Source organism: Populus alba, chromosome 8 (assembly GCF_005239225.2).
Source record: "Populus alba chromosome 8, ASM523922v2, whole genome shotgun sequence".
Taxonomy (NCBI): Eukaryota; Viridiplantae; Streptophyta; class Magnoliopsida; order Malpighiales; family Salicaceae; genus Populus; species Populus alba.
In genome coordinates, this window is record NC_133291.1 from 4,537,938 (window position 1) to 4,559,868 (window position 21,931).

The 21,931-nt window shown below is 35.6% G+C and overlaps 3 protein-coding genes across 4 annotated transcripts; 2 read left to right on the forward strand and 1 right to left on the reverse strand.

Annotated features, from left to right (window-relative positions):
- Positions 1-1,074: 1,074 nt before the first annotated feature.
- Positions 1,075-4,255, forward strand: LOC118055825 (trihelix transcription factor ENAP2). 2 transcript variants are annotated; one of them, XM_073411194.1, is made up of 2 exons: positions 1,075-2,064; positions 3,041-3,789. In XM_073411194.1, exons 1-2 carry the CDS (start codon positions 1,320-1,322, stop codon positions 3,043-3,045), a joined length of 750 nt encoding a protein of 249 aa, XP_073267295.1. In that variant the 5' UTR covers positions 1,075-1,319; the 3' UTR covers positions 3,046-3,789. The 2 variants fall into 2 exon arrangements, with proteins under 2 accessions (XP_073267295.1, XP_034923722.1); XM_035067831.2 differs by lacking the exon at positions 3,041-3,789 and adding an exon at positions 3,796-4,255 and having other exon boundaries at positions 1,079-2,064.
- A 1,106-nt stretch (positions 4,256-5,361) lies between these two features.
- Positions 5,362-6,065, reverse strand: LOC118055824 (LOB domain-containing protein 21). Its single transcript, XM_035067830.2, has one exon. It carries the CDS (start codon positions 6,025-6,027, stop codon positions 5,533-5,535), a length of 495 nt encoding a protein of 164 aa, XP_034923721.1. The 5' UTR covers positions 6,028-6,065; the 3' UTR covers positions 5,362-5,532.
- An 8,984-nt stretch (positions 6,066-15,049) lies between these two features.
- Positions 15,050-17,510, forward strand: LOC118055926 (U-box domain-containing protein 1). The gene has a single exon (XM_035067964.2). It carries the CDS (start codon positions 15,255-15,257, stop codon positions 17,319-17,321), a length of 2,067 nt encoding a protein of 688 aa, XP_034923855.1. The 5' UTR covers positions 15,050-15,254; the 3' UTR covers positions 17,322-17,510.
- The last annotated feature ends 4,421 nt before the right edge of the window (positions 17,511-21,931 follow it).

Below are 21,931 nucleotides of genomic sequence, written 5' to 3' on the forward strand. Positions count from 1 at the left end.
ATAATGTTTTTGAGAGGATGAGAAATTGTGCTTCTTTGTTTTGCCAATGATTACCAAAAGGACTCTTGTTAATTACTTGGCTGATGATAACTACTGTACCACCTGGGAAAGTCGTCAATTTAGTATTTAATGAACATTTACCCATTAAAGTTTCAAAGTCTAGGACAGATAGATATTGCTCCGATCCTTTATTTTTGAAGATAATCAAATTCTCTACATTAAAATCTTGGATTGATAGAATTCTCGGACAGTGTGATGGGTGAATTCATCAATGATTCATAAGTTTTGGTCTCCAGCCAGCCGAATTCAATATGATCATAGGATTGTTTCTCTACCAGAAAACACGTCTTAACAATCTTAATCCAGCTCATAATCGAGCACAACAACATATGTGACGGGTTGTCTGAAAGGAGGAAAGCAAAAAACTTAGCATAGATGAGTGACCCGTCCATCTTGGATAACGTCTTTCTGAGCTTGTTTCCTAAAATCCACGGGCAGCTATCTATTGCTTTTTGACTGCTGTGTTAGTTTTTATTTCACACCTCAGATTATCCCTGGGTTTACAGCATCTTGCCACTACAAAATGAACCCACCACTACCAGTTTTGCTCAGGCCATTGACTCAGAGTTAAGACAGGTTCGACAGACAGGCCGAATTCTCTTTTATGGCCCAACTGTGAACTGTCCAAGATCATACAATTCTGGCCCTTGGTATAGATGGAGAAACCACCTAGAGCGGTGGCTATTGAACATCGCTGCGATTATTCCGGTATAGATGGAGAAACCACCTAGAGCGGTGGCTATTGAACATCGCTGCGATTATTCCACCTCAATCATGTATTTTGGTGGTAATCTTTCTCTTGAAAATGAAACGGGAGAATCAACCACCATGGTCTTGAAAAGATGGTAAGCCTCAAGGCCCAGCCCCTACTCCTAAAATCATCTTTCTCGAATTGCTACATTAGCCGAAACTCGTAACATCTTACATCATCAAGGCCCAAAAAAGCTCAAACGAAAACCACTTCCAAACATCTTTTCAAGTTTCCACTTCCAACAATGCAAACCTATGTGCAGATGTAATAGTCTGATAATAATAATAATGTTAACAATCCAATTATTGATGTCCAAAAACAAAAACATTTCCCCTCCAACCCCATTACGGGAGCTGACGTCACCGCCGGTCACAATGCACGGCCATCACCCTCATCCATATCCTCTTTCCTTTCTCCTTCCAATCCTACAATTCCTTCTTTTCTCTTATTACCCTACACTCCCCTCCCCCTCCGGAGCACTTTAGCACCCAAAACCACCACTCCCACCATGGACCCCAGCCCCTCCGCCGCCATCACCCGGCCTCACCACGGTGGTCGCGAAGATTGTTGGAGCGATGGCGCCACTGGGACACTAGTCGAAGCCTGGGGTGACCGTTACGTAAATCTTAACAGAGGTAACCTCCGTCAAAAAGACTGGAAAGAAGTCGCTGACGCCGTCAACAACCATCGAAACGGCGGCAAACCTAAAAAGACCGACATCCAGTGTAAAAACCGAATCGACACATTGAAGAAAAAATACAAGATCGAAAAATCCAAGCCCCCTCCGTCGACTTGGCCGTTTTATCATCGGCTCGATTCTCTCCTCGGCACTAACAGTAACGCTACTAACACTTTCAAGAAACCTACCTCCGTTACTTTCACGGTGAAGTCAAAGACAAAGCCTCAAAATGATGTTTATCCAGGCTTGGCAAGTTGTGGGGAGAGCTCTTCTGACGACGACGACGACGATATGGCGTGGTTTGATGAGAGAGTGAAAAAGAAACGGCATAGAATGGAGGATGTAGATTTATCTGATGGGGCTGCGTGTAGGGAATTAGCGAGAGCGATATTGAAGTTTGGAGAGATATATGAGAGAATTGAGAGTTCGAAACAGCAGCAAATGATGGAGTTGGAGAAACAGAGAATGGAGTTAACTAAAGAAGTTGAGTTTGAAAGAATGAATTTGTTTGTTGATGCTCAATTGGAGCTCAAAAAGAAGTCTTTCAGCCGCGATAAATTTGCTTCCAGTTCAGGTTTGTTCAATGAAATATTGGAAGTTGTTTGTCTTTTCTTGATCTGGGGTTCGCTGATATTGAGTTTTCTCATTTGGTCTGTTGCTAATGTGATTGCTTGATTATTTTTTTTCGTGGTTAAATTCTACCATTTGCATGTATTGGAGTTGTGCTACAGGTCTAGTGTATCAGTCTCGCTTGTGGTTCTGTGTCAAAATTCTTTTAGCGGTGCAAAGATTTTCTCATTTTTAGGAGAGCCCTGCACCCTTACATTTATGTTCAACCATTAGAGTGTAAAAACTGGATAGTTTGCATTTGAACATATTAGGAAGGGGCCGCATGCTAAAAATGGCTACTTTATGAATTGCCGATGGTTGTACTTCTTAGTTCCTAGGTGAAGTGAATTGAGGAAATAAGAGTAATTTGGGGGTTAGAAATAACTTTCATGTCAAATCTTTGTAATTCTGCCCATCGTATGTTTAGGAAAGCAAGGGATGTGGATATTCAAGACCCATTCTCTTCAGTTAACAATGTTGGTAAATTTGCAGTTCACACTAAAATTTGTGATTCATGGATTTTCCCCCGCAATCAAGGGTAGAGGAGTTTAAGTCATCTAATGTGGGTTTAAGGGTGGTCAAACTTAGTCATTTGACTCAAATCAGGCTCAGGCTCAGGCTCAGTAACTCAGCTAGTGTGTTTTGGGGTGGTCACTCTTAGTCATTTGGACATGAATTAGATTCAGACAACTTGTTATAGGTGACTTGGTTGTACGTCTGAATGGGCTTAATAGTAACCAGAAAGAGTTCCCTTTGGGATGAAGGTGCAAACTGCTGAATCTGTAAAATTGGATTTCCACTAGTCTTTTAATCTGTCCCAATGCGAAACCTACCTGAGTGGGATCTTTGTTGCCAGAAATGCTCTAATGTATTTAAACACCTGCTTCACAATTTACTCCATGCTCCTGTCCTGCAAAATATTGATTCATTGCTCATTGTAGTTTGATGAGCTACTAATACCATTTGAAGTTGTTGATAAGCTTAGAAGACTCAAATTTGACTGATGTGTTTGGTGTCCTTGCTGGTGATGGTAATGTGCAATGTTTCATACCTGTTAGTTTCTATGCCAATCTTGAATTTTGCCTCACCTCATCCTGCAATCACAATGTTCTCGTTTCATCATTCAGAATCAGAAACTGTTGTTCAACTCTTGGCTCTCTGTGTACTCATGTTGTGTAACTGAAGAAAGTCCAGATCAAGCATTTGATCTCCAACTATGAAATTTGAAGCACGCTGTTCATGCATACACATGAACCATGATGTATTTCTTTTTCGATGGAAAAATTTGAAGTACTCTGTTCATGCATGCACGTGATTATTTATTGATATACAACTTTATCAGATTTGATTAAAATCTGATTGGATTTAATAAAATCTGATTATTAAGACATTAGCTTTAATCAGATTGGATTTGGTACAGAATTGTGGTTAAGATGGGTTTTGTTTGAGCATTGGATCTGTCTCCCTCTCTCCATCCCTCCGAGATGCTATTCTATGTGTATGCACTCATAGCGACACTCAGACACATGCATGTGCTTGGGCATGCACGCATGTATCACAAAAATTATTTCTTCTGTATATATAATAACTGGGTTCACAATCCTGGCCTGATATCCTCTTACTGTGTCAATGTTGGTTCTAGACTTTAAATTGTATTCCGGTTGGGATTTAAATGATTTTTGGACACTTTGAACAGGGAAGAAGTTGTAGTTGATATTGCTCAAAAATCTAATTTTCAAAAGGGGACTTCAGTGTGTAAATCTCCATGAAAGCCCTCCTTTGATCTCTAGCTGAAGAGTGGAAGTCCTCTACCGCATCATCCCGAGTCTGTCACATCTTCAACTGATTCAACTTTGAAGCTTTTAAAGAATGATCATGACCAACCTCTGCCGTATCCATGGCTGTAACATTATTCTGCATGCATCATAAGTTGTTATGCTGAAGATTTTCTGTACTCTGTAATCTTCCAAACTGTAACCTGTGTCAGCTCCTTACATTCTTAAGCATCGTATTCTCCATTGAGTGATATAAATATATGATCACCTTGTATCTCAGCAAAGGCACTCCTTGCTGATTGAGCTTGTCTCTCGTGCAAATGATGTTCATGGGACACCAGAGGATAAAAAGGGCAATGAATGATTACCTCTTACTGTTCATATCTTTACTATTATCAAACTTGTTTAGGTGGAAATTGAATTTCTGTGGAAGCTTTGGCTGTGGCCTATGTGAAATTGTGAATAGGTTGTTTGCAAACCTGCATGCCCACTCATGTGATCAAAGTGTCCTGTGAAGTTATTTATGGACCTTCTAAACACAAAGTAATACTTTATTTTTTTGGAAAAATAAGTAAGAAAAAGTTCTTGTTCAAATGTAATGGTTTTTCATTTTTTTTTTTTTAAATAGTATTTTAATTTTTTAAATTTATACTGAGTTTGGAAAACACATTTTAGGAGCTTTTTATAGTATTTTTCTTACATGTCTTTTAAATAAATAAAAAAACGAACAATACAATTTGTTTTATATACATGTATTTTTTAGAAATGTAAAATATTGATTTTTTTACATTTTTTATATTTAGCCGGTGTGATAAATTTAATTTTTATTGTAGGTTCAATATAAAAATTTACATTTTTTTTAAACTAACAAAATGTAATTTTTCTATGATAATTTTTAATTTTAATGAAATAAAATTAATTTTCTATAATCATCAGAATATAAAATAGTAAGATGAATATTATAAATTATAGTTTTGATATTTTTATGAAAAATAATTGTAATCATTGATGAAAAAAATAAAAGCATACATTTTTTAATTTTTTCTTATTAAAAATCGGAAAACTAGAAAGCTTTCGGAAGCTGGGTGGGGTCCTCCCGATTCTGGCGGAGGGAAAGTGCTGTTAGTGTGTATGAACTCACTTGCCTTCAAAGCCTCAACGTTAAGCTTTGGATTCGCATTGCACCAACTAAAGTGGATGGGCATGTTGTGGGGTTGGTTGCATCATTAGCCAATGCTCGGTCTGGCTGATTACAGGAGGCTTTCCATGATGCCAGTTTTGATGTTTTAATGCGCGCCACTGTTGGCTCTTGACGGAAATTCTAGTCACTGTTCCGATCAACTCAGTACACTACGACGGCTCAAAAGTCTCTGCTATCCGGCCAGTCCGGCGGATAGACGATGACGGCAGGATAGCCAGGGCATAAGGGGATGTTTTTCAAGATTCGATTTGGTTGGGTTTTTCTGAAATTAATCGAATAATCAGCAGAAACTAATTAAGCAGTACATAAGAGTACCAACAGCATCCAGTTCAATTACCATCCACGGTCCCAACAATTCAAAGAAATCTTAATTCTTGATTGGGTACATAAACTGAACCGCAAGTTCTTCAAATTTACAATACATGAACAATAGGAGAGCGAGAAACGGGATAATCTATTAAAATATAAATGGGAATTGGCTGAAATCATTCATGGTATCGGATGAACTGATCTGGCTAAAACTGTCAACCAATCCACCACAAGCAGGGAATTCAGCCAAGGTTGGTATCATGCTACCATGATCATTCAAGATAGGAGGAGAATTGGCAGCGTACCGAGCTAGACGAGCTCTAGCAATGGCAAGATCAACTTGTAGCTCAACCATTTTTCTTTGCAACAGAGCTATGGCACCAATGCAACCGTAGACTGGATCTGTGAGCCTTGCCTCAGCCTCATAAGCTAGAGAATTCACCGTGTCTTCGCGTTGCTCTTCGGGCACTTCAATCAGTATCTTGCTCACATTGCTTGCTCCAAAAACCTTGTGTACTCTGGCAAACTTCTTAGGTTCATCTGAGCGAAAATAAGGAGCAAATATGCAAGTAGGAATGCATCTTCTTTTCAAGAACTTACAAGCTGCACATGAAGAGCTCGCACGAGGCTCCTGATTTCTCATGTCTTCATATCACGTCTACTTCTGCAATGTCCTTTCCTTCCTGTCTACCTCGTATAAATAGGCTCGCGCATAGGGTTAAAGTAACAGTTCTGTAGGTAGGTATTCTAACTGTAGGTTGGGCTTTTATCCTGTCAGTACACTTTTCGTAGGTCACATGTTCGAGTACATGCCTTGAAGCCCCAAATATTTTCTTTCAACTGCACGTGTTTTGCCGCAGGTTGAAGTAAATTTTTTAATGTCAAAAAACAAATATTATGTTTTTTTATATCAAGAGACTTTTTTTAATGCAAATAGTAAAACTAGTGTGGATATTTAATTAAATAAATTGAGAATTATATGTATTAATTAACAAATAAAAATTTGCTAACTAAAAACTAAATAAAAAAAATTAAAAAATAAATTTAAACTCAGATATTTAATTTCATATCATGCAAATAGTAAAACTAATGTGCGCATTCAATTAGAGAATAACAAAAATAAACATATAAATTAGATTTAGACTCAGATATTTAATTTCATATTATGGATTACAGACCTGGTTAGGTCTAATAATTTGGTTTATTGAAATTAATTATTCATTTAATTAGAGAATAACAAAAATAAAAATGTAAAAGGAAAGTTATTGAATAAAAATAAAGGAAACAATTATGTAGGTTTGTACAAAAAGAAGCCCTACTAATATTCTTATAGGTTTTTCCTTTTCTCTTGTCTAGGCAAAGAGTTTGCCCCAATTTTTTTTTTAAATAAATAAATAATATAGATGATGCATCATTTGTCTATTTAGTTTTTGACCACCGGAGAGGTAGTTAGAAAATCAGACAAGTATTTTTTTTTATCAAAAAATCTATTTTTCATCTTATTTTCATAAAAACAAAAACCTTAAAACCCCAATAGACCAATTAACGAGCCCAAAAAATCAAATCTAAAGTACAAAATCAAATTAGGAGGAATTCTTCTCTCAACCATGATGAAGGTTCAAAAAAACACTTTAATAAGACTCTTTTCGTTAAACAAAACTTGTTGACATTAATACTGATTTTTTTTAATGTTGGAACATTGTCGATCAATGCTTTTTTCTCTTTTTTGTTTTTAATTTTTAGATGAGTTTCTCTCTCCTCTTTCAAGACGAGGAACAAAAAATAAAAAAAAAAGATAAAGTTTTGAATAAAAAAAATATATTTAAAAAGTCAAAGGACTATAATGAAAGAAGGAAAAAAATAAAAGGACTAGAATATTTTTATCATGCATTCTAGATTAGACATGCTATTTTTCCATGTCTTACCCTTTTTATCCCAATTCTTTTGTTTTGATTGGAATGAAAAAAGAAAATGATAATAAAAATATATATATATATAAACAATGTGCGGGGCTATAGTGAAAACCCCTCCACTTTTACTATTACTTGTAATTATAATGTTATTTTTTAACGAAATCTCTGCGAAATTTCACAGACAAGCAAATTCGGGCCTGGATAATATAACGTGGGGGCAACATTATATTTCTAGCGGTAGTTCCTGATGAGACATGATGGTTCATCAACAAGGATGGGATATTTCATTGAATTTGATTGATTAAGAGAAACCTCACAGGAAAAAGTAAACACCCTTCAAGAAAGTTGGCCCTATCCACAAGATGGAAAACCTGGAGGCTGAAAAGACCAGTTCGGAATCTACATCGGTCAGTGGCGGTGGAGCCGAGAGAAAAAATCACCACAGAGACAGAACCACAGACCATGCCGGGTTGTTCCTCGATATAAAGCTTTTTCCCCCTTCATATTTCAGGAAAAACCCTAATATGGCTACCTCTGCTCTCACAAGAAGGCAATAAGATTTTGATGCAGTTTTTGATTCAGAACTTGTTAAATTAATGGATCTAGAGAGTTGCAGGGAACCCAAACTTCTTGCAGGAGACGCATTTCCTAATCTAGGCAATGAAAGAATTTATTTACTGGCTCGATTTGTACCGTTTGGCATTGCGTTTGCACCTGTGTTTTATCAAATTTTAAATTTTTTTTTTTTTGCTAAAATTAAGTGCGGTTTGTACTTTTTGGATCGTTTTGATGTGTTGATGTCAAAAATAAATTTTAAAAAATGAAAAAACATTACTGGCATGTATTTCAGCACGAAAAGCTATTTGAAAAGCAACCGCTACCACACTGCCAAACACGCTCTTAAAACGTTTTTAAAAAGTTAAATAGTTAAACTTTTGTTTTTAAAAAATTATTACTGGCAATGCGAGATGGGTAGAATAACTTTCATTGAATTTCCAGTGTAATGGAATTATGAACCAATAATTTTCGTTTTATGTTTCATCCTTTTCAATCACGTCAAGGAAGGGATGAGTTACATAAATATCACATCAGACATTTTGTGGTAGGGAGTTGAAAAGGGAGCATATGATAAAGCTTCCATTCCCCTTCAAGAGGTCCACTTGTTTAATGCCCGTCGTTTTCCTAAGAACAAAACCAGTCCAAGGAAAAGCGTGTCTAGCATCGTGTTTCACGCGCCACCACTCGACTCTATCACAGCCAAAATCACGGACAGGCCACAAAACCAATGGGCAGTGCTTTACACGAGCTAAATCGGAGGATGGGACAAGTTTGATAGAGAGGGATAATGGGCCGGCCCGAATAGTGTACTGATCACAGATAGTAGAGGTCCACTTTTCTTTGATTTTTTTGGGTATTGATGTGTTGTGTGGGGGACGCTATTGCAAAATTCTCCCCCGCCACCTCCCCTCCAGAAAATAAATAAATAATTGCAGTGTGATAAAGCACTTGCACGTTTGTGACATGACTTTTGGAGCACCACCACTTGCAGCGGGGTGATCGTGCTCACCACCTCAACCAAAAAAAAAAGTGCTGCATCTTTGCCTGCCTTGTTTGTTATTTTGAAAAAAAAAAATATATTTTTTATTATTTTATTTTAAATTATTTTAATATGTTGATATCAAAAATAATTTTTAAAAAATAAAAAAATATATTAATTTAATATATTTTTAAATAACAAAATATTTTAAAAAACAACTTCTATTATTCTTTCAAATACCTTTATATAAAATAGGTTAGATACTTCCCGAGAAGCCATCCAATTTTGAGCATGCGGCAATCACTTCAGACATCTAAGTTTAGCTAGTAAGATATTTTGGTTATCTTTGATCTGGATTTTCTTTTTTAGTGTTAATAGCAAGAATATCCTCAGCCTCGGGTCAGACACTACTCCCTCTGTAAAATTTCAAGTGATTCAGGTGCGTGTTCATGTGAAAGTTTCTCTGCATCTTCTCTAAAATCTGAGATGAGGACATAAGAAACAAGCCCCCTGCTGGTTATTAGCTGCTACTTACCACCTACCTTCAAGGGGATCTTTTATCTGATTGTTGTGTGGATTTGAAAGATAATAAAAAATTATTTTTTAAATGTTTTTTTTTTTAATATATTCAAACAATATATTTTTTATTTTTAAAAAATTATTTTAATATTAAAATATAAAATAATATAAAAACATAAAAAAATATTAATTTAAAATAAAAATAAAAAATTTTAACTTTTTAAAAATATTTTTGAAACACAAAAATAAATAATAAAAGATACACATGTAACTCTTTGACCAGTGCTGGCCCAGTCCAGACAATGGGGGCTAAAGGCTCTCATTTAATTGGTGTTACGACGAGCTAAAGCCCACGTGCTTTTCGTTTCCCAGTCTATTGGTTTTTGTCTACAGTGGGATACCCTAGTTAGTAGTTACTTCCCTATTAACTGACCTGGCACTCACCAGAGTTTTATTTTTTTATATCACGCCCCAGGGTTTTTTTTTTTTGTGGGTATAAAATTTAAGACAGAATCTCCGAAGTACATAGATAAGATCAAGACAAGCATCCTCCGTTGATTTTTCTTGTCTTTTTTTTCCAAAAAAAAAAGAGCGTATTCTCAGCACATAATTTTTGAAGAATTGTTATGATTATACATTAGTTAAATATCGTTATATTACTTTAAAAAGTTTTTCCAGGTTCCTTGGGTAGTGGGTATGCGTCTACTGTCTCATATGCTATCGCCAAGCATTTTGGCGTGTACCAAATTTCAGATTTCTAGTAGATTAATTAATGGATTGAACAAAATAGAGATGAGAAAGAAATTAAGTATAAACTAAAAGATGAGGAGTTTTACTGTAACAGTGCTTCTTTTTTTTTTTAATTAATGCTTATTTTTTTTAATTTTCTTTTTATTGGGTTACTAACACTTTTATAACACGAATCACGGATTTAAAAGGTTAATCTGATTTAGCGAGTTAACTCTGTTAGCTCAAGCTTTTTTTCTTAATTATTTTTTTTTCAATCTCATTCTTTAATATTAAGAATTAAACTTCTTGATTTGTTTTATTTACTTTTAATTATATAATATCGGTCTCATGACTAGAAAATAATGCTTAAAGAGTTAATACCGAGTATACTTGAGTTATTTTTTGTGTTTTAATTTTAATTGAGTTTTTTTTATCCCAATTTAATTATCAAACACTAGGTTAGTTGTGAATTGAGTTTCATAATGTATTTTGATTTATTTTTTATGAGGATATCTTGATTTCACGATGAAGACTACTGGTTTTGATATTTTAACCCTGATTACATTGAATTGTTCCTTTTATTTTATTTTTAAGAGATTATCTTAGTTTCATGACTCGAGTCATGAGTTCTTTAACATTGAATTTTTTTTATTAGTTTGTCCCCGTCTCATTATCCAAGTAGTGGGTTTGGCGAGTTAACTCAGTTGCTTAGGTTTTTTAATTAATATTTTTTTTTCTCAATTTCATCATTTAATATTATTGTGTTTAATTGAGATTAGATTTTATAATTTATTTTGGTTTGTTTTTTATTAGGTTATCTCGGTCACATGACTTAGGAATAGTGTTTAACAAGTTAACTAAGATTGACTTTGTATTTTGTTTTGCACATTTCATCTTTCAACATTTTTTCTGAAAAGAACGATTGAAATTGAGTTTTATAATTTGTTTTGATTTGCTATCTCTAGAGTTATCTTAAACTCATGATCAAAGTCGCGAATTTAATAGGTTAACCTAGATAAAATCAAGATATTTTTTTATGAGGTTATCTCGGTCTGATGACCTGAGTCATAGGTTTGATGGATTAACTCAGGTTATTTTTTAATTAATTTATTTTCTATGAGTTTATCTCAGTTTTATGACCCGAGTCGCATGTGTTAACTGGTTAACTCGAGTCACTTTTTTAAGCCCCTTTTTAATTAATTTTTGTTCATTTTCATACTTCAGTATTGGTTTAATTAAGAATTAAGTTTCATAATTTTATTTTGATTCAGTTTCTATAAAATTATCATAGTCTCATAACCTAGGTCGCCGATTTGACATTTTAACCTGGAGCGACTCAAATTAATTCAATATGTTTTTATTTTAATATTAAAAAAACATGTAATTTTTAATTTTATTTAGTCAAATTATATTTTTACAAGTTGTGTGAATTATTTTTGAACTCACAAATTCATTCGGATTATATTAGATAAACCTTCACATGATTAAAAAAAAACTTTCTAAAAAAAAAATTGTAGAGCATCTAAATTTTTTCTAAAATTTTTTTTACATTAAAAAAAATTAATTTAGTTCGCAACATAACACTGATCAACGATTGAACTAGATTAAAAATTGGTAGACCTGATTCCCCCGTAACCTTACCATCAGAAACCAATTCATAAGCAAGAGTCGAATTCAGGATCGCATACATCCTCATGCTTTCTACAGCTCTCACATATATAACGATTGTTCAGAACATAACCTGCCAACAACAAAGAAATTTTAATTTGAATTAAATGAGATCCTAAACACTCTGAGATTAGTATCCTGCACCCATACAAAATCAATACAGAAATGTTGCATGTAACGTAGAAAAGTTTATTACACACCACAAATACAGACAAAAATAAAATAAAATTCTGGAAAATATTCATTTTGTTGGTTAAGGTATATATTTCTTCTCCCCCCTTTCTAAACCCCTTATTTTAATCCTTTCCCCCCCTTCCTCCAGGTGAACTTATTCTGAGGCAATTAAGAGCGAAATAAAACGATTATAAGAAAATGAATCCATTTTGTGGCCAGTTTACAAAGGGTCAAGTTGAAGTGCTTCAAAATCCGAAATTAAGTCAGTGCAGTTGCCTGTCACAACCCAAAAAATCAATTTAAAAATAAAATAAAATAAAAGATAGTAATGTGGAGAAAGCAAATCAAGAAGGACTACAAAAATCAAGCTGTAATTTTTGGAGAAAATTCAAGGCATAATTATACGTCATTATGCTCAAAATAGAGAAAACAATGCAAATTCAAGGTCAAATTAAATGATTATTGGATGAATTTGCATAAAAATTAAGTCTAAGGACATAATTAAATTTTTAATAGGCCAATTTGATTTAATCATGGGCCAAATTGAATTTTAATTATATTTAAGAATTAATTTGGGTCCAATTGAAGGATTTAATTAAGTACAAAGACTTAATTATACTTTAAATGGGTCAAATTAATTTTATTTAGAGCTTAATTTATGAAAAATTAAGTTTGAGAGCCTAATTTAGGCTTAATTGAGAATATTGAATTTTTAAGAGACCAGATTGAATTTTTACTAAATTAATTGATCGAAATAAGAGGCACAATTGTAAGAAAATTGAAGTTTCGGGGCCAATTAGGGGTTAAATTGAAGAAATTCACAGTCAAAGACTAATCTGCAAAAGGAGCAAAATTATAGGGGCTTAATTGACAAAAACGAGGGTGAAATTGAAGAAATTGAAAGTTTATTGGTCAATTAGGGGTTAAATTGCATAAATCAGATATCATGGACCATATTGCAAAAGACGTGTAAATACAAGGCTGCAATTGAAGTTCATCAGGGGCTTAATTGCAATAAAATCAAAAGTTTATAGTCAATTAGAGGTTCAATTGAAAGGAAGTGAAAGATGGAGGACTATATTGAAAATCAGTTTAAATCACTAATTCAAACCTAAAATGACACCATTTTGAGTATATATATATAAAAAAGGACCAAACGATGCGTCGTCTGTTTACTATTCATTATCTTCTTCTTTTACCTGGTTAATGCTGGTCCGGTTACCTAAATGCATCTAATGTCCAGCAAATTTAACCAAACTTGCACGAAAATGATTCTCTGCAGTTCCTCTACAACTACATGTGAATAGGTCAGTCGGAATGACAACCCATCGGCACCGGTGCCGGCCTAAACGAGTTAACTCAATCAGCCTTTTCTACAGAATTGACAACTTAGAATGCCTACTTTTAGCCAACGGTTGAGATCCTTCCCAACTGAATCAATGGCTAAAATGTTTTCCTTGTATAGACGAGATTGACCTCTTCCACCTCTTATAAATAGAGGTGGATTTGATGGCTTGAGGGGAGAAAATTGGATCCAAAAATCACAAAAAATCAGCCTTTTCCCTAAATTTTTTTTTCTATAAGTCCTCTCTTTTTTCTCTCTCTGCCGTGGCTTTCGGCCACCACCACCCTCTTCATCGATCTTCCTACCATCAGCTCCACCACAGGAAGCCACCCAACCGACCACCGAGAGCCACCGTGAACCTTTCTTTCTCCTATCTGCAACCCCTCCCATTTTCTTCTTCTTCTTCTTCTTCTACTTCCTCTGTCACAGCCTCAGCCTTAGCCTCAACCACTGTCCTCACATCAGCCCCTCCCCATCTCAACCAGCCAGGCCTTCATTTAGTCACTCAGGTGTCAGGTAGTGCGACCTCTCCATTGTTGCAACTAAGTTGCTGCATGCAGCATAATTACTATGCATGGTTGTTGGGTCGGGCCAACAACCATGGGGCCTAGGCCGACCATTTGGGTCCGGCCTGGCCCAAAAAAGAAAAGAGAAAAGGTTGGGTTGGGTTGGGTCGAGATCGGCCCAACCCAAAGTTCCTAGGCTCAGCCCATGTATATTTACTGTATATATATATATTTATAATAATATATAATATTATAGTATTAAAAAAAAATTCAAAAAATCCTTTCAAAAATTTTTTTTCTACACTGTAAAATACAAATCTGGTATTAAAATACTTGGTTTTCTCCAAAAATTGTCAAAAAAATATATTCAAAACATTTTAATATATATATATATATAATATATATATATATATATATATATATATATATATTGTTGCATACGGCCAAATCCTAAAATTTTTCCAATCATTTTTTTCATTAAAAAAAAACACAAAATTGCATCTTTTTCATGTTTAAAAAAAATTCTAAAATCGGATATCATAACCAGTTTATGATTATCCATTAGAGTTTGGCCAAAATATTTAAAACTTTTTTTTCATTTTTTTTAGGGTCAAATGTAGACTTTAATACTTGTAGGATGTAAAATTACACAATAAAATACACCCTCAGATATTAAAGATATAAGGTGTAAATAAATACAATGCTAAAATTCAAACTTTAGAACGATTAGGATTTAACCCGATAAAATAGAGACTCTCTCATGAAAAGAAATCCACCTTGAACCTTAGAAAAGATTAACAAAAAGAAACACGATTTAGAAAACACAATCAAATAACAATGTAACTTATCTTAAACAAGGTGCATTGAGGGTAATGCATCTTTTTCTTACATAACCAGTCTCTTATTCAGATTCTCATAAGCTATAGATTTTTAATAATTATAATAATAGACAATAACTCCTAAACTTTAATTATAATTTTATAATTAAATCTAAAAACTTTTTCATCATACCACACCTCATGCAAGAAATACGACAATAACCTCCTGCCATCACTAGACAATGTCGTGCCGGCTCGCACCCTGCGACAGCCCCAAAGCCTCGAATTAGCTACCTAATCAGATACGCTAAATCTGGACACGCGTATTTGCAAGCAACCAACGAGGCTTGTTCAATGCAACTCATTTTGAATATTTATAAAATTGTCTGGGGAATATCAACTAACCGACTGAACCCTGTGCTTCTTCCAAGTGGCAGCATCCCAACAAGTATCCGTTCCTCTTCCACTATCCTTCCTGTTGTCTCTTATGTTGACTGTACGAAAAGGAAACAGTAAAAAATGCATGCAAATAATCTAATATTTTCTCGGTAGCTGAAAATCAGAGGGAAGACAGTTCCTCCAAGTGATCTAACTCGTAACTAAGAGCTTCGACTTGATAATAAAAATGAACAACTGTTCAACTCAAATAGTGTAAGAGGCCATGGATGTAGTTCTTCCTCCTATCATGATCTCATCAGGTTTAATGCCAACTGGGCCTTTGATGAAATCGTTGATTCATATATCCAATGAAGTTGCATCAGTGGAAAAGCTTCCTTTTTCACAGTTTAGGAACATTTCAACCATGATAAGGAGGATCAAATTTCTTTCGTTTTTGTTTGAAGATATAAGGGAAACAAATAGCCCACTTCCTCCATCTTCCCTCCTGTGTCTCACCGAGCTCTTTTCTGTGATCCAAAGAGTCAAGCTTTTGATTCAACGGTGCAAGGGTGGTAGCTCTCTTTGGGGTCTTATACAGACAGAGTTTTTATCTAATCAATTCCATGCGCTAGTGAAGGAGATGGGCGGGGCACTTGATATTCTTCCTTTAAACTTGCTTAATTTAAGCACCGACACAAGAGAGCAAGTTGAACTTCTTCGCAAGCAAGCAAAGAGGGTTGATTTGCTTGTTGATCCTCAAGAACTTCAAAGAAGAGAGGAGCTTCTACAAATAATGGCCAGCAACAATCAGAAGAACAGCAGGAACAAGGGATTCGTTGATTTTGTCAAAGTGAAAGAAGTTTTCAGCTGCATTGGTTTGAGAAGTCCATTGGATTATGAAGAAGAAATTTCGAAGCTTGAGGCAGAAGCGGAGAAGCAGGCAGGCACGGGAGGATTGATTGTGATTTCCAATATAAACAATCTCATCTCTCTGCTAACATATTCCAAGTCCGTGATTTTTATTGACAGACATAGAGAGGAGATCAAGGAAAACTTCAAGCAGCTGTCTGCGTCCTTGAATAGAAATCAAGATGTTTCTTCATCTTCTCAGTCAATACTTTCAAATATACCAGATGAATTCCGGTGCCCTATTTCCCTTGACTTGATGAAAGACCCTGTGATAGTTGCATCTGGGCACACTTACGATCGCAATTCAATTGCTCAGTGGATCAACTCAGGGCACCATACGTGTCCTAAGAGTGGGAAAAGACTAATTCACAGGGCCCTGATACCTAATTATGCACTTAAGAGTCTGGTGCATCAGTGGTGCCAAGATAACAATGTCCCATTAATAGAGAATTCAACTTCGTCTTCCTCAAAATTTGAGAGAAGCAGCAGCAAGAGCAAATTAAGTGAGAAAGCTACTGAACACATTTCTGCTACAAAAGCTGCCATGGATGCAGTCAAAATGACAGCTGAATTTTTGGTCGGTAAGCTAGCAATGGGATCCCCAGAAATTCAACGGCAGGCGGCTTATGAGCTGAGATTATTAGCAAAGACTGGAATGGATAACCGCAGGATAATTGCTGAGGCAGGAGCCATACCCTTTCTGGTGACGTTACTGAGTTCCACTGATCCAAGAATTCAAGAAAATGCAGTCACTGCCTTGCTTAACCTTTCCATATTTGACAACAACAAGTTATTAATTATGGCTGCTGGTTCAATTGACAGCATAATAAACGTTCTTGAATCAGGGAAAACTATGGAGGCAAGAGAAAATGCAGCGGCAACAATCTTTAGCCTGTCGATCATAAGCGATTGTAGGGTGACTATAGGCACCCGTCCTAGAGCATTCTCAGCCTTGGTTGGGCTTCTGAGAGAAGGCACAGCAACTGGAAAAAAGGATGCTGCAAGTGCACTATTCAATCTATCAGTCTATAATGCTAACAAGGCAAGTGTTGTTTTTGCTGGGGCAGTTCCTTTGCTCATTGAATTATTGATGGATGACAAGACAGGCATAACTGATGATGCCTTGGCATTGCTGGTTTTGCTCTCGGGTTGCTCTGAAGGACTGGAGGAGATAAGACAGAGCAGAATTCTTATGCCTATGGTTATAGATCTCTTGAGATTTGGATCCACCAAAGGGAAGGAGAACTTGATAACTCTGTTGCTGGGGCTGTGCAAAGATGGAGGAGAGGAGGTTGCAAGGTGTCTGTTAATAAATCCGAGATGTATTCCTTCCCTTCAAAGCTTGTCCTCAGATGGTTCTCTAAAAGCCAGAAGAAAAGCTGATGCATTGGTCAGATTACTGAATAGGTGCTGCTCCCAATCCCACAATCCTGTTGCTTAAAAAGAGAAAGAGAACATACAAAAAGGAGAGTAAATTTCTGGAAATCATACAATTATACTGGTGTTCACTTGTTTCTGTAGTTTACTCTCAAAGCTTCATTTGAAAGAACTTGCACTACATGTTTGTAAATCGTCCCTAGCACGGGCTACCTTGCACCAAAAAGAATAAATAGTGAAGTTTCAATGCGAACCATGCCCATTTCCTTCAACCTTCATAGCTTTCATCCTCATGACACTGGCTCAGACCCAACCTGGTATAAAATCAAATGTACTAATCCCGAGCTGTTACAATATTTAGAGTTGGTGCATTTTGTGTAAGGATATACAAAGAAATAGCAAGTTAAGTTGTTCGATTTTCAAATTGATGAAACACAGAAATCAGAGCAGCAGCAAATCCAATTAAAGAGTTGAATTGAAAGCTGTAGTAAAAATTAGTTTTCAGGCAGCTTGAACAAGCGAAAGTAAACTCCAAAGATGAACTCAAAACAATTGGTACTGGTCAGATCGATCACAAAGAGTTAATAACCAATATACTTGCAACGAAGAACGTTTCAATCTTTTATATCAATTCCTCGCTGCGATCACTTCAATCCTCCCCATAGCTTTGTCTCAGCAGCACCCACGGCGCTTTTTTTTTCCAATGTTTTCTTTGGTTCTCTCGTCATATATACCAGTAAAGCCCGCGACTTACCTACAGTAGCTGATGTTAGAATCGAATATAATTCAATCTGGAATAGAAAAGGGCATAACCACGTTACACAATTTAGATAAATCAAAGATTCAACTGCAGCTGATCGGCCCTCCAAAAATAACTATAAACCAATTCAATATATTTTCTCATGGAAAGAAAAAAAGGTAAAAAGAGAGAGACATGCACACTTATAAGATCCAACCCCGGGGTTCACCTGGCATAAGGTCCGGGTTGACCCGAGTGTTGACCCATAAGTCAACGGGTCAACCCAAGCTATAATTTGAAAAAAAAAAAAAAAAAAAACAAACGAAATGACAGTATTTTGGTAGAAAAAATTGGTTCGAGGTAAAACCCAGCTCAGGCTCGGGCTGGTGGGTCATCGAGTTGATTTATTAGGCTTTACCAAGTTTTATAACTACGGAAATATTACTTTTATTGCTTGAATTCTTACATTGTTTGTACACTGGATGTACATTATTATATCACAGAAGGGAAAAAAGTGTGTATTTATAATGAAGAAAGTTACAAGAGCTAGCCGATGCGGAGCAGGCTTTACAAGGCTCTAATTCAAAGCATTACTGCAAAAAGGATCCTATGAGTAAGTGGTTCAACATTTTAACTTGTGTTTAACCAGTTAATACTACAAAGGTGAGCTTTTCAGTTCATTTTTGAACCATGATTCATATTGCGAACGACTGTCAACTTTTACATCTCTACCAATTCCAACTAAATATGAGCGACATTTATATATCTTGTAATTCCAGTGCCAGCTTGATTATTAAATGCCTCAATAAAGCAGTACAAGCTGATTTTCACGAAAAAATCAACAGGACATCATGAGTTTCATTATAGTTTCCCTACACCTATGTCACCTAAATCTGGACAAACCAGAAAGCGATGTGCATGTTTGGGACCCGTGTACCAGATCAAATTGACCAAGATAACAGTATGATCTCCGAAATTCTAAGTTTTTCTATAGTATAAAAGCAAAAACCACTCCTGCTATCCTAGTAGACTAAAAACTACATACCATGGACACCTACTTGGACAGAAGCTGCCATCTTGTGACAAATGACCTCAGAAAGTAGTATGCAGCAATTCTTGGCCCCTTTCACTCAGAAACAATGCCAGATAAAGGGGGAAACCAATACGTTTTATCAACTGTCGAAGAGAATAATGGTCTTGTAAAACATCGAACTGTATAAATGCAGTCTATTTTAATATACAAAAGCAGATCATATGTAAGTGTGCACAGACGCTACACATGTATGAATCTCAGGATGGTTTGAATGCTCGTATGTGATCAACTGCAAAAAACAAAAAGGATCAATTTTATCCAAACGGATTCTGGATTCTGAATTTTAATTTGCATGTTAAGTTTAAACTTGAAGCGTGGCTTTTGAGGTATTTTTCATATTTTTTACGATTGCTTAATATCTTTATTGTAATCATGAACACCACAAAGGTTATCCAATGCGGGAGGGCGTGGGTTGACGGTGGTGGGTCTGCCATCGAATGGGTGCTTGCCGATGCAATTGACAGAAGGCAGTTTGTTGCCCAGCAAACTCATGCTTCAACGTGCGAGTGTCAAGCATTGCGTATATGGACATCTACAATCCCATCACGGACATGATTAAGAACCCAGATAAGTATCGTGAGAAATAATCCAGACCTTTTGAAAATTGTCACTTTCAATGCCTGTTTTCTGAATTGGACAACGTTTGGAGTGTTCTCCAATAGTTTGAAGCATAAATTTCTTTCCGCCCTTTTCGTTATCTGGGTTGTTGCCGGCCGCCACAGGCCTGGATGGACCTAACCTGGATTTGGGCAAAATATTGTTTACTGCCATACAGGCTCGAATTTGATTTGATAGTAACTGTAAATTCATAAGTTCCCGCGGGCCCAAGTCTACTGCTTTCAGATGGGAATATTTTCTCCGAGCCTTCCTTGAAAAAGTAGAATTTCAGATCACTTCGGAGTTCACATCAAAGCAGCATTCAGTTAGGTTTTAATTTTAGTTTTTTAATTAGCTTTAAGTGAGGCTGGTCGGTCTCGTTTTAATTGGCCATAAGGAAATTATAATTATTAAATAATCGGTAGTATCATGTTAGGAAGCCTTTTCTTCTGTTCTAGCCCTGGCGGGCAGCATGCTTGCCACTTAATTCTCCTTGAGGATTTCAGTAATGTCATCACATTTTTTAAATTCCCAGTGTGATTTCGTTTTTCAAATCCTTAAATTACTAAATAATTTTATCACAATATCAAAACACGTTATTATGCTGTTGATTAATACTTAATTGTTATCATATAATCAATCGTTCTCTGCATATATAGAGAGGATTACATAGACTTTTCTTGATTTTAAATTAATTGCTAGATCCAAAGTGACAAAATAATTCCAATCATGTGTGCAAAATGAGGGTTTTTAAAAAACTCTCCAAAACACACGCATTTCCTTCTGTGTTTTTTCCTCTTCAATGTCTCCGTCTGTACTTAATATGTACATAATTAATAATAAATTGTCATTTTTTTCTTTTTGGTTTTGGTGTTGCTGTGTCGTGAAAATCTCGCAGCAGAATCCGGATTTTTTTTTTTTCATTTCTCAAACTGTGCAAAACCTGAAACTGAAAGTATACTATGCTCTTCAATTTTCCAGTTTTTTTTCTTGAGGAATATGGCCTACAGTATATTTTTTAAAAAAAAAAAACTCGGAAGACAATGAACATTGTCCCGCGGCAAGTGCGGGCTCCTCGGCTTGTATTCTTATAATTTGAAGCAGCTAGCACATGCGTTTTATATTCTTAATTACCATCATATATCTTGACAGATAGTGCTTTGGAATCTTGTGAGGCGTTGGTTATAATTTTCTTTTCTTCGAGGTCTTCGACCAATAATTGATTAATCCATTTCTTCAGTCCCGTATGATTAAAATGGATGCGTTGCCCGTTCATAAATATAGCACCATCTATTGTGTCTTTCATTTGAAAAATTTAAGTGTTTTTTTTCCTCGCGGTTACAAGAAAAATCTAAGTCGTTTAAGCAAAGCCGAGCCTGATATAAAATTGGATTGCGATGAAGATGCTCTCTCTCTCTCTCTCTCTCTCTCACACACACACACACGAGTTTGTTTTTTCAAATGACTATGAGACAACTCAATTTTATGGCAAACCACTCATCGTGCTGCGTATTGAATCTGGGACACGAGTTTAAGGTTGTGGAATATATGAATATATGAAATTATTATTCCTGAACGTAAATTCGAAAATTTCAAAGCAAACAACAATTTTATGGCAAACCAACTCCTTACACTTTTACACCCGTTTATCACATTATCCTTGACTTTCTGTCACGAGGACAAAAATCCAATCAATCAACTTGATACCCAGAATCAAATCCCAAAAACAAAAATCCAAATTCTCTTCATAGGAAAACACATCCAAGCATTGAATACAGGGTGGGGGGGGGGGGGGGGAAGCCACATGCATGATGATAACAGCGAATCCTTATCTTTCAATATCCAGAATTTAGTTTTCTTATAGATTTTCTATTCCATTCTCTTATATTTTCAATATTCGTTCTACACATAATTATTTTCTGCACAAAAACAGCAGTTATCATGAAACTAATCTTGCTTAATTACTGTTGAAGAAAACTTAGGCTGCTGAAAAAGCTAAGGAAAAGCATTGAATGGCAGAACATTGTTTCTCCTTCGTATTAAGATTTCAATGTTATTTCTTAATTAGAAGACCATCTTGCCTCAAGCTTGATCTTGTGAGATGTTAAGATTGTCATCAGACTCAACAATTCCTGCATTTATGAATATCTGAAAAACCAAACACGAATAATTGGAAACTAAATGAGTTACTTGCTGAGTAGACGCAGACCCGTACATGCTGCCCTACTCTTTATGGTTTAGGATT

Bases quoted from the DNA above. Each gene is read 5' to 3' on its own strand.
- LOC118055824 (XM_035067830.2), bottom strand. From the start codon at position 6,027: ATGAGAAATCAGGAGCCTCGTGCGAGCTCTTCATGTGCAGCTTGTAAG.
- LOC118055926 (XM_035067964.2), top strand. From the start codon at position 15,255: ATGGATGTAGTTCTTCCTCCTATCATGATCTCATCAGGTTTAATGCCA.
- LOC118055825 (XM_035067831.2), top strand. From the start codon at position 1,320: ATGGACCCCAGCCCCTCCGCCGCCATCACCCGGCCTCACCACGGTGGT.